We start from the raw sequence: 15,675 nt of genomic DNA, 5'->3' as shown, positions 1-15,675 counted from the left end.
AGTAAAACATGTTACCCTAGCTTTTCCCATTATTATATTTCTGATACTATTCAGATTTTAAGGTAAAAGCACAACTGGAATGTGCTCTATAAACCAAGCCCAATTCAACTTACCTTTTTACTGTCTCCAAAGACTGACAAAGTCACTGGCCAAAATTTCCTATAAAAAGAACCCATAAGTTCTATTATTGTAAGCCATTACTTACAGCAGACACTATTTAAAGCTATTATCATAGGTACACTGATTTCTTCCCACTCTGCCTAAGGTAACTTTCTCAGTTGGAGGTATAATTCAAGTGCAAAAATGTTTTGGGGTAGTTGTAGTAGAATGCATGAATAATATTTCAATTGTATGTTCACAAACATTACAGAGGGGGATTTGGTTATAATTTATTGATTATTATGAAACAACCTTGTAGCTTAAACTTAATCTAATTCATACTTTTAAAGTCTAAAGGTCACACATCAGTATTTTGTTCATCAACATGATGAAAAAGAAAGACAGGAAAATGTAGTAGGTTACATAACTCAATACCAACACTATGAAATGATCAGTATGTCTTTTAGTGAAACTACTTGATTTAGCCTTAAAAAAATACTCACCTTTGCACACCGAGAAAGCTCAGGAGAGCAGTATCTGGCTGTTTGTTTAGTCGAAGAACACACTCCCAATAAATATCTTCTTCTCGATCATTCTCCAAGGCATACAGCATAAAGAGCGGTGGGTAGAGTCGAGGTAATAGCACAGGCAACAGTAATCCAGAGCTTGTGACCACATAGCTATAAACAATGGGGTGACAGGAGGAAAATCAAAAAGTTACAGCTGAAGAGAGAGTAACACTCTCTTTCGGGATCTAAAAGCCCATTATGAAGAAAGGAAACTCTGGTAAAGACAAAGCAATGGAGAATTACTTAAGAAAAGTGATTATCCCTCAGTGGGCAAGTGGTCAAAGGGCCAGGAACAGTTTTCAAAAGAACTGCAAACTATAAATGACTATATGAAAGCGTGTTCCAAGTACTAAGAGAAACGCCAGCAAAAATAACTCAGGCTTCATCTCTGTTGTTGTTACTTATCACAAGTGCTACAATGTGTGATACAATGAGATACAATGTCTCATTAAATCATATATCTTGTTGGCCCTGAATACATCATGAAACCATCTCTGCTAACACCTTTCTTTGTCTCTCCAAGAAGTTTGTGAGACACTCTTCCGTTAGGTTCAACTTTGTCTTTATGGTTTCACTTTGTAGCAAGGACACCAAGACTGGCACAATTCAACTCCTTCAACACAAAGTCCAGGCACAGGCTACAGCAGCCCCTGGCTACTATTACTGCTTAATGGATTTACATGTCCAAAGAATTATCGAGTGAGCAGACTCTCCATACTTAGCCAGGTGGGTCCTTGGAAATTAGATACTGCCTACTGCCAGGTACAAATTGGAATTCTTTCTGGCGCTGTAGGACTTGCTGGAATGTGCGAATACATGGCTTTGCACCATGATAAAGGATTAGGGATGATGAGCCTAGCTAAATTTAGAAAGGTTCAACAACAGACACTCAACTACCAAAGGATGAATTTTTTCTAACACAGTAACCAAATGAATTCAGTTAGAAGCCCCTCATCATAGAGCAATCCTTTTCCCACAATTTATCTTTACTCCACTCACCCTGGTTCTGGAGATTCTGACCTAGAATCAGACTTCCCTGTGCAAAAGGATTTCCTTTCCTGGGGCAGAGGAACAGACAGTGGAATTGTGCTGCCCTCTTCAGGAAGATCAGGAAATAGGAACCTGAGGAAGGAGAAATCAATTACACTTCAAGTTCAAAGATTAAAGTATTATTTTGTGTTTTCTACTTGTTCCATCTAAGGTCAAGTGAAAAGAATTTATCTCAAGTTATTCTTAGTCCACTGAGATCTCCTGTCATGGAGTGGTTTTTCCTAGGTGAAACTACCGTAGCTGGTTATAATGAAAACTGCTGCTCATAAGTGATTGATGCATTTTATCCAGACTTGCTCTATTTTTGTCCAAGTAGGTACTAGAACAAGAAAACTGTGATTTAAGATCCAATGGCCAGTTTACGTTGTAAGCCTTTTAGGCAGAGAATATATCTCTGCATTAAAAAAAATAGCACAGGGCAGTTAGGCAGTGAGTAGAGCACCGGCCCTGGAGTCAGGAGAACCTGAGTTCAAATCTGGTCTCAGACACTTGACACACTTACTAGCTGTGTGACCTTGGGCAAGTCACTTAACCCCAACTGCCCTGCCTTCCCCCTGCAAAAAAAAATAGCACATAGGTCCTCAGCAAATAAACAAACAACACAACATTATGTAATGGATAGCCACAATTACTCATAATTAATAACCAAATCTAATCTAATATAAACTTCCTGAAATTCAGTTTCTTTAAGTTAGACATCTTAATTATAGAACCATAAAGCTTTAAGAGCTATAAAACTTAGTGATCATCCAGCTCAACCCCCTCATTTTATGGATGAAGAACTACGGTCCACAGAGGTTAAACAGCTTGCCCACAGTGAGGTTTTATATGTCAGAAGCAGAATTTGAACTTGGGTCTTCCTAAATGGAGCCATTCATGTTCTGCTTAAGCATAGCAAAAGTCTATCATGATGTTGTCAGTGGAGAGGATTTCAATGTTGCAGGCTATCATCTTTATACTGGACTCTTCTATGAAGTAACGTTTCATGGACGTGATCCTCATTTCATGCAAGGTATGATTCATTTACGTACGTAGCAGGCATTAGGAACACTATAAAGGAAGGCTGCAAGGTACAGCGGAAACTTCACTGGACCAGGAATTAGAGCACCTGCACTGCAATTCCAGCTCTCCTACATGTGATCTTGGGCACATTATTCAACTTTTCTAAAACTTAGTTTCCTCATCTGTAAAGTAAGGAGACTGGCCTGGATGACCTTTAAGGTCTCTTGCAGCTGTGATAAAGTCAATATCACTTTCAGAGTAAAGATCATCTTTCTGATGGTATAAAAATAAATTCAACTAATAAGAAATAATTAGACCTAAAAATCAGTTTCTTTGTCCTGTGTCTCAAATCTACTATGCAAAATTTCTGGGGTCTTAGAAGAAACTGGTGATTCTTAACAAAGCATTTTTTAAAAATTCTAGGAACAGTGAAGACAGCCACAAAAAGTTCAGTTTCAAGTGAAAAATGATTTTCTATTGTGCTTAAAGAACTTCAATTGGCTACATGCACTGACCTGACCAGCTGGAAAATACGCTTAAGGTAGGACTGAATCTCTTTCACAGCTTCTTGCAATAATCGCCGATTGGCTCCCACTCCCACATACGTCATTCTATACACTGCAACCAGGGTTTCTATGAGCCGACCCAAAGGGTGCAGAGGAGTGTCACAAGCCTGGAAGGAAAAAGAATTATCTTAAGTGAGTCAGCAAATGGTACAGCAAAAAAAAAGAAAAAAAAAAAGAAAAAAAAGGGCCAATAATTTTTTCATGAGCCCTGAGATGTTTAAAAGATCAGAATTCTTAAACTGTAGTCCAGAGAAATCAAACAAAATCTTAAAGACATTTTTAAGCTTCCTATTTAAGAATATCACCATTTAAGATTTACTGATGTTTAAGCACTTTTACAAAAGTGTTAAGCCTTGCCTTAGAAAAATGTCATTCAAGCCCTATCACAGCATCTAAGACTTTTTCATCCTTTATTTCCATATTCCTTGTTATCTACGTCTTTCTCATCACTCACTTATTTTCTTCTCCGGAGTAATAGCATCTTAAAGGCTGGGAGAATAAGTACAGAGGAAAGGCCCAGAAGTAGAAGTGAGCTGACCCTCTACTATACAAGTGTTTGCTACTGCCAACAAAAAATAAAAAGCTAGTTGAGTTCTGAGTTGCCCACCTAGCCAGCATCACTTCTTACTTTAAGAAATGTGTTATAGAGCAGTAGTATCAAACTCGAATAGAAATGGATCCCCGTAGGCTACACATTGACTGAGAAAACCAAAAATTAACCTTATCTATATTGTATTGTATTTTTATTTATTTTGTCAAACATTTCCCAGTTATATTTTAATTTCGTTCCAGTGGCCTCTAAGTTTGTCACTTCTGTTCTAGAGTGATACAGGGATCAAGAAAGGATATAGTATACACTCTACGCAGAAGGCCAACACAGAACTAGACTAACATTTACCTAAATCTGGATGACACACTGTTGTGCTGGTAGTACGGTCATGTCACTAGTTATAAGAGCCAACAGAACTGACTTCTGGTTTACCTTTATTAAATATTTCTTTATCTCATCGTATTTCTCCACAGTGAAGGCACCACCAACATGCTGTGGAATGAATTCCAAACTTTCCAGTGTCTGGGTATGTGAACGACTTAATATCTCTGGACTGGAACAAACGAAGGATAAAATTTATATAAAGAAACAAACATGATTTTTAAAAATGTATACATAGCTATGTTCTCTGATTATTATATCCCAGATGTGTGCAAGGGACACACGGAACAAGTCTCAGTACCAAATGCATATTCATTCAGTACAGTTTCTGTTCCCACAAAGGGGAAGTCAGAAGGAAACAGAAAGTAAGCCTATAAAAGTGATAAAGTTCAAGTTAGTTTCTAGAATTTTCTCAGAATAAAAGGTCACACTTTGGGACTCAGTTCTCCGTGTAGGTTCAGTGTCTCCAGAGGAGTGGTGCAGGATTTCACCTGTCTCGGTGCTGGCGACGGTTGGTGGTCAGAGCCACAGCAATGTTGTCCCAGGCTTTCCAGACTTCTCCCTGGCCTGGGCTCTCACAGCCCAACTGGTGCCAGCATTCTTCGAATACTGCCTTCCATTTCTCATCAGCGGGCACTGCCAGGTTTCCCAGCTTCCTCCTAATAAAATGATATCAAACTTTTAGTGATTTATACCCTTGCAGAAAAAGGACTCTGACATAGAAGAAACCTGAGAACCTTCTCCGCATGGGACCTGCAAGATTCTGTGGAGGAATGGGAATGACAATGCTCAATGTGATTAGAACAGGATAAAAAATGTGAAGTTACATATACTTCAAAGCATGTGACATCACACATGAAGTACTGAGTCTGAATTGCCCTTCTTATCCTCTACTTCTCTTGGCTGATTTCTAGGCTGGATTTCTTCCAAAAACAAAGAATCTGTAATTTTCACCACTGAGGCTAAGCAGAAGAGGATATATCGGGTAACATTAATAGATGCATCTACGTAATAAATATAAATTGAAAAACTGTGAGGAATTACTTAAGCACCAAATATGTTTTAAAAAAAAGACAAAAATGCATGTTGATGGGGGGCAGTTTAGAGAAACAAGCATATTCAGACAATGCTGCAAAATGCAAATTGAATATTTTTGGAGAACAATCTAGATGCAAGAGTCACAAAAGTAATCAAATTCTTTGACTCAGTAATACCGCTTAATAGGAATACATATATTTTTAAAATAGCTACTTATAACAGCATTACTTATAATTACAAAAAAATAGAAATTTCCTAAATATTTGCCAAGTGGAGAAAAGCTAAATGAACCTGTAGTATACAAGTACATTGAACAAACATGGTATAAAAAAATGGCTAATACAACAGAATACAATCGAGAATGACAAACATGATGCTGGCAAAATCATGATAAATCTAGAGAACTTAGCAAGAGATCAGAATCACTACTAGGTACTCACAGAATTTTGGGTCGGTCCTTCTCACTCTCATACAAACTGGGTTTGAAGTATGTTCCAGTAATTTTTATTCCAGATCCCCATTCCCCATTGAAAAGACCTTCGATGTAATCCCCATTTGGCATAGTCAGTGTTCCCTGAGTAAATTTAGGGAGAGAAACTTGTGATTAGTGGGAACATTTCCAACAAAGATAAAAAAGCAATCAGGCAGTAAATTATGAACATAACTTGGCCTTCATCCTCATTTCCTCTACTGTTTCCTATCTTATACTCATAAATAGGAATGTTATTTTTTTCTAAGAGTTTCTAACAGCATAAGAGAAAAGATATGCTTTTATAAGTATAAAGGAAGCATTAGGGGAAGGTATGTTACACACGTAAAAATAATATGAATTTTGCAACCTTTCCATTAAGTGTCCATTCATCTGAAAATTCTCCCTCGTAGACAGTGTCATCTTCAGAAAGTAAAATGCCAGTTCCCTATTTAAAGAAATAAGAATATGGTGAGAACATCATATTAAAATGGAGAATATGTGGAAAACCCTGTCTAAAGCCTTAACGATGAATTTAATACAAAAGGAAAATATAGAAATCTAAGAAGGCAGTTCAGATCAATAACAGAATAGGAAAATGACAAAAATAAATATTATTAATAAAAAATCAATAGTAATTATATATTAATGTGTATGCATGTATACACACATATATGTGTACACACATGCATATATGCATGTATAAATATGTGTATGTTTATACACATACATACATACATACATATATATATACACATACACACACACACACACACACACACACACACACACACACACACACACACACACACACATATATATATATGTGTATATATATATATATTTTCCACTCACCATCATTTTATTAAGGCTAAATGTTCCTTCATAGTACAATCCAAACTGGGTAACTACCACACCATTCCCCTGACACATATCATCATGCCACATTCCCATATATTTTTCTCCCCTGAAAAAGAAAAAAAAAAAGAAAAACAATGGAGATTAAAGATAAATTTATCAAAATAGTGGACTAAACAAGTACATATGAGGTATGTAAAACTTTAGATGGTGCTTGCCCTCATCCTTCTTTCCCCAGTGGATTTTTCCCTATATGACATCAGAGAGGTTTCATTTAGAACACAAAAATACATTTTGGAAACAAATTTTGCTTGGTCAATCCCTCCCTCTCCCCTAATATATCTCTGAAATTATAGCACCTCTTGGTGGGAAAATGTAATATAGTTCATAAAATTTAAATTTACAACCAACTTCAAGTACACATCTCTAAGAAATAATCATTCAATTCCATAAGAATACACTCTCTTTTGCCCCCTCTAAGGGCACACAATGAAAAAAGAGGGATATTCCAAAAACATATATCAATTTCTCTCTTGATAAAATGGAAATAATCCTATCAATACTTAACATAGCGGAAATGATGTTACTTTCACAGCACTATTTCAAATAAGTAAGGATGTGGTAACAACAAATAAAATTTTAAAGAAATAAAATAGTTAAATCTACAGGTGGTTAAATTTCTCCCTAAATTTTTGCTATTAAATATAACTAAACTTTCTTATGAGTTTTTCTCCCGGCAAATGGGACAAGGTAATATAAAAAACATTACTTTCGGATAGTTTTTAATGCACTTTGTAAACCATAAGCCCTATGTATGAGTTGTCATACTTTACATTTGTAAGAAATTACTCATCCTAAAATTTAATTATGAGATTGATGATGGTTCCTAGTACTTGCTCTTTACTTTTTCTCCCCCAAAGCAAATTAGAGGCAGTATTTAGTTTTCATAGTAACTTCTCTTCTTTCTCTGATCTTTCTTTAGAATGAATGCCTTGTAAGCTCTACCTCACTGTGGTGGTAGAGTCCTCTTGTTTCACAAGCCTTTATCTATGAGAAAATATAAAGCTTCTTATTGGAGAGGACAGTAGGTTTTGGGTAAAGTTTAAAAAGTGATGCAAAAAGCCGCTCAGTTTTCCTGCTATTGAAACCTCTTCTTTATTCTCTCAAATTCAGCCATTCAGCTCTTCCTGGAGTATCTTCGCTTTTTAAGATGTGAGTAAATCTTATTTGCTCAGTCTAAAAGATGAAGATTATCAAGAGAAGGAACACTATACCTTGTGATATCATCAAATACACCATATCCAGACTTTTTATCCATTACCCATTGGCCAATGAACATACTGGGAGAGGAGGAAGTCAGTTTACCACTTCGTAGAAGGCCATGACCATGACGCATGTTATCTTGAAAGCAGCCTTCATATACCTCTCCATTGGCATAGCTGTAATTAGGAGAAAAAGGGCAAAGAGCAGCATACACATTAAGCTGAAGCTTTCAAATATTGATCCTGATTGTCCTTTATTCTTTTAAAACTAAGAAATTTTAATCCATATTCAAGTTTCACTGTTAGTTATAATTGTTTTTCATATACAAATGACTATGTTCATTCATATTTTAAATAACCAAAATTAATGTATTGAGACCCGGTATTTGAGGTGGCCCAGGAATTTGTCATTTTGTATTACTATGAAATGACTCAGAGTTCTCTCCTTAGCTTCTGTGGTTTGCAGGTAATAGCAGAACTATAACAAAGGAGACAACTGAGATAAATACAAGAATTTTATAGGCAAAAATAATATTCATGAAACTAGGAAAGTAACGTTTATGAGATTTAATAAAAACAGATAAACCTTTTTCCAAATCTTGTGACCTTTATATATAAACAGTTAATGACACTAGAATGAAAGGTAAAATTTACAGTGGCAAAATTTCACTATGGGAATGCATATTAGTTAATGTTTAGCATGTTACTATTATAAAAAGTTTTCTAACACTACTCCATCAAAATTTGAGGGACATGTTTACCTGTAGACTCCTTGACCACACATTTTTCCTTCTTTCCAATATCCCACATAATGGTCATCCTTGTTCAGTGCTTTATTTGGAACTTTGTATTCCCCATACCTGCCAATGCAGATAAAACGTACACTATGACTTTATTATTTAAATGGAGAACTTCAGACAAAAATAGCTAAGAAGAAGAGGAGGAAGGGTGCTGAGGCTCTCCTCATCTCCTTTACTGGTTTATTGTCCAGACCATGCCCCCTATTTCCCAAGGCTCTCTCTCCTCAGCCCTTGCTCTTCTTTTTCTCCACTCTCTTTTAGCACCCATGGGTTCAATTATTAGCTCCATGAATATGACTAACAGATCTAAATATCTAATTGCCTACTGAATATTTCAAACTGTATGTCCTGGAGGCATCCCAAACTCAACATGTCCAAAACACTGCTACCAAAGTGATTCCCCACTCAGACGGCTCTTCTATTTAGTTCTTAAAGCCTTTCACAATCTGGCCCCAACCTATCTCTCTAGCCTTACTGAACACTCCCCTGCCTCCCACCTTCTACAATCCAGCCAAACTGATCTTTTCTCTGTTCTTCACACACAGAATTCTAGCTCCCATCTGGGTGCCATAGCACGGGCTATGCCCTCATGCCTGGAATGCATTCCCTTCCTTCTTCCACCTTGTAAGAGTCTCTCTCTTCCTTCAATACATAACTGATGTGCTATGCTCTATAGGGAGGCTTCCCTGATCCTCTCAAAACACTTGGTATTTACTATCTTTATATTTATGGTGTATATATATTTTATATGTACTTCTTATTTCCCCCATTAGAGCGTAAACCCCTGAGGAGCAGGAATTGTTAAGTTCTTCATGCTTCAAGCCTCAGTAACTAGTATAGAACCTGGCAGAGAGTAGATACTTCATAAATACTTGATGCTTGACTGGGGAATCTCCAGACCCTAGGGACTGCTCTTATTACCTGTTTAGCTCTCAGAGTGAAAAGTAAGGAAGATCAGCAAGGCCCACTCATAAGAGTCAGTGACACAGGGTCAGAGATTCAATCTTCTAAAGAAACTCTATAGTGCGCTGGGGTTTTAGGTGTTCTCAGCCCAAGTCCAAAAGCAGAATTATCAGATGCAAATCCGTTTTCACTGTCAGTAGTGGGGAAATCTTAGAATCACAGATTTAGAGCTGGAAGGGACCATAAAGGCAACCTAATCCAACCCCCTCATTTTTAAGATAAGGCGACTATGGTCGCCCATGATCACGTTGATAGTGCCAGAGGGAGTTTCTGACTTTAGGCTTTCTTGACTTTTGGTTCAGCACTCCATCCACTAGGGCACGATGAGGTACTTATTTTGCATAAGTTACGTAAACAGATATCTGACAGGTTTGAAATGACTTCATCTGAACAGTTATATAGATTTAAACATGTAATATTTACCCAGCTTCCACCACTTTATGTCAAGTTATTATTTAAATATATAAGCATAAGAATGCATGAATAGATTGTAGTCTGTACCAATGGAGGGAACACTAAAATTAAAGATTCACTGCTATGCTGTAAGCAAATATAGGCACATTGCTAAAATAAACCTTTTCAGATAAGCTGATGCCTCCATAAAGAAAATAAAGATTTATACCACACGTATGATTAACAGCCTCAAAATACTATGACAACAACTGAAATTTGCCTTTGAATATATGATGCAAGTTTAGAGTTTGAATACAAAAAGCAAAAATTCTTTATTTGCGGATAATGACAGACATCTAGTGATGATTATCTTGTGATGGCTTATTCTCGTTTAATAAAAGTTATTTTTATCAGCAGGTTGTGGTTCTTGCTTTCTTGTTGTTTCACAGTTCAAAACTCAGATCCTGCACAAGTCACACATGATACATAGTTAGCAAGACTGTGAGGTCCCCTGGCTGCAGCCAGGCTGTTGTTTAGTTCACAAAGGTGGGATAGGAGAAAGAAAGGGGTTTCTCTATGAACTAAAGGGAAAAGATAGCAAACGGCTTTATAGTGACAAGGTCTGTCTGCTTGGTTACAGAAGCATTTTACATGCCCAGATGGCTTGAGACTATGTCAGAACTAGAGTTCTCTCCTCCAACCACCAAACTCTAAGAGGAGGTATTGAATGAGCATTTTCCCCAGGCAAAGGCTGAGTGCAGACAGTTGCTATGCCCACTGCAGGACCCGAACCAGAGGAGTTGGAGCTGGGTGCTAAACAGGAGAGGATGAAAGGGATAGGAGGTAGCTGTTTAAGCATCTTCAGATCACAAGGGCTATTTGAGATTACACTCAGGCTGAAAAAGGTGCTGATGTGGGACAGCGATGGAGATGTGGAGTTCCTATTTCCACAGGAAATGTTGCATCTATGGGAGAATAAGGAAGGAATCTTTGAAGAAGCACTCTTGAAGAACCCTGACCCCCAAGAATCTGGTTTTCTGTCTTTGCTGAATTTTGTTCTGGGAATTCCCACAAGGCCTGGAGCTAGGTCAGGGAAATGCTGACCTATGGGGAGAAGAGCATCCCATTAATTTCCCTCTCATTAGGTTATCCTTCTAGACCCCAGAATAACCTGGGAAGCTGCTGGGATGGTAGAGAGATGTTGGACATACCTCAAGAGATACCTTGATGTTTCACACGGCTACACATATATAACCTATATGAAATTACTTGCCTTCTCAATGAGGAGGGCAGGGAGGGAGAGAATTTGAACTCAGTTTTAAAAATGAGAATTCACTATTTCACAAAAACTGCTGGGAAAATTGGAAAATGGTGGGGCAGAAATTGAGCATAGACCAATATCTTACATCATATACCAAAATAAAGTCAAAATGGGTTCATGATTTAGGAATAAAGGCTGATACAACAAGCAATTTGGGAGAGCAAGGAATAGTTTACCTATCAGATTTATGGAAAAGAAAAGAATTCATGACACAACAAGACATAGAGAGCATTACAAAATGCAAAATGGATAATTTTGATTATGTTAAATTGAAAAGTTTTTGTATAAAAAAAAGGCAATGCAGCAAAGATTAGGAGGGAAGCAGAAAATTGGGAGGAAATCTTAACAACTAGTGTCTCTGATAAAGGCCTCATTTCTAAAATATACAGGGAACTGAGCCAAATATATAGGAATACAAGTCATTCCCCAATTGAGAAATTGTCAGAGGATATGAACAGGCAGTTTTCAGAGGAAGAAATTAAAGATATCTATAGGCATATGAAAAAATGCTCAAAATCACTACTGATTAGAGAAATGCAAATCAAAACAACTCTTAGGTACCACATCTGTCCTGTGAGATTGGCTAAAATGACAAAACAGGAAAATGATAAATGCTGGAGAGGATATGGGAAAATTGGAACATTGTTACATTGCTGGTGGAGTTGTGAACTGATCCAGCCATTCTGGAGAGCAATTTGAAACTATGCCCAAAGGGCTATAAAAATGTGCATACCCTTTGACCCAGCAATACCACTTCTAGGGTTGTATCCCAAAGAGATCACACAAGTGGGAAAAGGACCCACATGTACAAAAATATTTATAGCGGCTCTTTTTGTGGTAGCTAAGAATTGGAAACCAAAGGGATGCCCATCAACTGGGGAATGGCTGAACAAGCTGTAGTATACGAAGGTAATGGAATATTATTGTGCTATAAGAAATGGGGATGATACGGACTTCATAACAACCTGGAAAAGCCTATACAACATAATGCTGAGTGAGTGGAGCAGAGCCAGGAGAACATTATAAACAACCACAGATATATGGATTCTGTGAGGACTAACCCTGACAGACTTTACTCTTCTCAGCAACACAAGGTCCAAAGACAACTCCAAAGGACTCATGATGGAGAATACTATCTACATCCAGAGAAAGAACTATGAAGTATGAAGGCAGATTGAGGCACACTTTATGTTTGCCTTTTTTTCCCCCTTTTTTTTCTCTCTTTTGTTTTTGGGTTTTTTTTTTCTTGGTTCTGTTTCTTCTTTCTCGTGATTCATTCCATTGGTCATAATTCTTCTCCACAACTTGACTAGTGTGTAAATTAATTCAATGCGAAGTTATACGTGGAAGATATACGGGATTCCATGCTGTCTTGGGGAGGGAGGGGCTGAGGAGGGGGAATAAAATCTGGAACTCAAAATTATGTAGAACTGAGTGTTGTAAACTAAAAATAAAAAAAAAGAAAGAAAGAAAAAAAAGAAAATATATTGGATTCCATACCATCTTGGGGAGGGAGTAGGGGGAGGAGGGGAAGAAAATCTGGAACTCAGGTTCATGCAGAACTGAGTGTTGTAAACTAAAAATAAAAAATCTTAATAAAAAATTAATAAATAAAAAAAGAAATAAAAGGCTTTATTTGACCTAAAAAAATTGAATGTTTAAAATTGTTTTTACATATAATTGGGGAAAAATAAAATACTAAAATAAAAAAAAAACAACAAAAAAATAGACATCCTGCATGGGCACAACTGGAGGCTGGTCTACAAAATCACCACCTGGGCCTAAAGCCTAACTGCATACCAAGAATATGGGTTTACTGCGCTCTGCAGTATCACAACAATGGAAAATTTTCCAACTTATAAAAAACCCTCTCTCTTATTTGTACTTCTTTGTACATGTCAATGTTCATCTTACATGCCACTTCTGAGGAACCAGAAACCTGTTAGAGCCATTTCTATTCTTGGGCATTTAGGTGGTGCAGTGCATACAGCACCAGGCCTGGAGTAAGGAAAAGCTGAATTCAAATCTGGCCTCTGATACTTACTAGCTGTGTGACCTAGACAAGTCACTTAATCCTATTTGCCTCGGTTTCCTCATGCATAAAATGAGCTGGAGAAGGAAATGGCAAGTCATTCCAGTATCTTTGCCAAGAAGAGTCAGACATGACTGAAAATGAGTGAACAATGACAAAGGGGCCTGGAAGTCAGAAGGCTTTATACAGAAAGACAAGGTGACCGAAGGCTCCTCTAGGCTTCAGTTACAATGATGACAACAGCTATCTTGACTTCCAACTGCACCTGACCAGCTAGGCAGCTGCTTGAACCCATCCAGGTTAATTTCCTTATTTCTAAACTGTCTTCAGACTTGTGGAATTCCTTAGGTTACATAAACAGCTGTTCTTTCACAGGTCTCTATCTTGGGGCTTCCTTTTGTTGCTGGAAATTCAATACAAGTATGCTGTGGTTTTTGATGTCCTGGTGACCCAAGATTCAAACCCAGGCCCTCTCTGTAGGTTGCAGAACCTCAGAAGGTATTTATCAAGCAGCACCTTGAAAAGAGTAGGTACTTCATGACAATTTGTTGAAATTAGTCAAATCAGGGCACATGTCACTGTGTTCACTCTTTTTGGTCATGCCATAGGGTGGGATAGTGTAAATAGCAGAGTTAGGATTCTACTTGATTAGGACTTGAGAAAACTGGATGTTAGCTGGGGCTGTCAATACCTATGTGATCCTGCACAAGTCACTTAACTTTTCATGAAGACTGGACTAATAACCTCAAAGGTGCCTTTCAAGTTATAACATTGTAGGATTCACAAGCCTGGAGCATTTCTACTACCAACAAGTACTAAAAGATTTCCTTCCTTCCTTGAACATAAAAGAGTACAAATTGTTCCCTTGCCCTCATTCCAACAGATGAGATATAATGCTTTCTTACCCATCTTCTAGGCCATTTCTGAACATGCCATTATACATCTTCCCATCAGTCCACTTCAAAGTCCCTCTGGAATGAAGTATATACACAGATTATTTCATTTTCACACTCTGTACACAGATCACCTCCTATTTCTTTCATCCCAATTTTCTAACATGTTACCTGCCATGGGGTTTCCCTGAAAGCCATCGTCCGTCATAAACAGCATCCTTTAATCGGGGGTCCTTGTAGAAAGTGTATCTAGCACTTCGTGAAATAGGAGGTTCTTGTCTCTGAACACTGCTTCCACTTGTATAAGGGGGAAAGTCAGACACACCTCTGAGGGCCTGGTCCACAGCTTGGCTTATAGCCCGTAGCCATTTAGTCTAGATGGAAAAATGTATAAAGTGTATAAATGTATAAGAGTGAGGCAACAAGTGCCACTTTGTTGGTATGAGAACTGCTTCAGTCTCTTAAACCTTTTTGTAAATCTGAACTGTGCGGTGCTGAATAACTTGACATTCATTACCACACTTTAAAAGTCAATTGTCAAAAAAGGTAAAAAGTGTGAAAGCTCAGTTCAGAGAAGGTTTAGAGGAGACACTGTAAACCTGATCACTAGAGTCAAATAAAATCAAATTGTTTCTGGTTTTCTTTTTTTAATAGAAGACAAATGACTGGGTTGGCCACAGGCACATATACACGTGAATGAGTGGCCAGCAAAGAACTTACTTTTTCCTGGGGTGTTGATGAAACAAGAATAAATTGTTCTTCAGGTGTAGTTATCTTTAAGCCGTTCCTAAAAAAGGAAACAAAACTGAATATAGTCATATGTCACCATCATGTAACTATTGAAATATGAAAGACAACTTTCTGTACCAATTAAAAGGTAGGAAGAAACCAGACAAAATTTGTTATCCTTAAAAAATTTAGGGCAATGTGATCATCTTAAAAGACTTAATTTGAAGTTATCATCATTATTATTATATCTTTTCACAGAAAGTAGAAAATGTCATCTTACTTCCTATGCAGTACCACAGAGGGATGCCAAGGGAATTCCTTTCCAGGGATGGGGAACCTGTGGCCTCAAGGCCACATGTGGCCCTCTAGGTCCTCAAGTATGGCCCCCAGACTGAATCCAAACGTCACAAAACAAATCCCCTTAACAAAAGATTTGTTCTGTAAAACTTGGACTCAGTCAAAAGGCTGCACCAAAGGACCTAGAAGGCCACATGTGGCCCTGAGGCCACAGGTTCCCCACCCCAGCTTTATGCCTTTATAGTAATATCTTGGCTCTTATATCTATTACTTTATCTCCCTGGTACAAATTTTAAAATGTAATCTATTGTATTAAATCCTAGGAAGTTAAGTTTTAGAACTAGGTAGAGAGAATAGAACTAGCTACAGAAAATAAAGGAGGCAGCCAGGTGGCTCAGTGGAT

General features: G+C 37.6%; 1 protein-coding gene across 3 annotated transcripts in view; it reads right to left on the bottom strand.

The window, feature by feature from the left end:
* Positions 1–15,675, bottom strand: part of ALS2 (alsin Rho guanine nucleotide exchange factor ALS2) — an 80,227-nt gene that overhangs the window by 8,243 nt on the left and 56,309 nt on the right. For all 3 annotated transcript variants that reach the window (XM_036753947.1, XM_036753948.1, XM_036753949.1), the window contains exons 17-30: positions 14,967–15,033; positions 14,418–14,620; positions 14,259–14,324; positions 8,606–8,704; positions 7,857–8,021; positions 6,580–6,691; positions 6,095–6,172; positions 5,696–5,829; positions 4,709–4,876; positions 4,269–4,389; positions 3,236–3,393; positions 1,668–1,790; positions 603–779; positions 114–159 (exon numbers count right to left, since the gene is read on the bottom strand). In XM_036753947.1, the coding sequence (XP_036609842.1) occupies positions 114–159; positions 603–779; positions 1,668–1,790; positions 3,236–3,393; positions 4,269–4,389; positions 4,709–4,876; positions 5,696–5,829; positions 6,095–6,172; positions 6,580–6,691; positions 7,857–8,021; positions 8,606–8,704; positions 14,259–14,324; positions 14,418–14,620; positions 14,967–15,033 (1,717 nt within the window). The remainder of the gene's footprint in view (positions 1–113; positions 160–602; positions 780–1,667; positions 1,791–3,235; positions 3,394–4,268; positions 4,390–4,708; positions 4,877–5,695; positions 5,830–6,094; positions 6,173–6,579; positions 6,692–7,856; positions 8,022–8,605; positions 8,705–14,258; positions 14,325–14,417; positions 14,621–14,966; positions 15,034–15,675) is intronic.

The sequence above is a fragment of the Trichosurus vulpecula genome, chromosome 4 (genome assembly GCF_011100635.1).
Source record: "Trichosurus vulpecula isolate mTriVul1 chromosome 4, mTriVul1.pri, whole genome shotgun sequence".
Lineage (NCBI taxonomy): Eukaryota > Metazoa > Chordata > Mammalia > Diprotodontia > Phalangeridae > Trichosurus > Trichosurus vulpecula.
The sequence above is the reverse complement of the archived record's forward strand: the minus strand, read 5'-3'. Positions and strand labels throughout refer to the sequence as shown.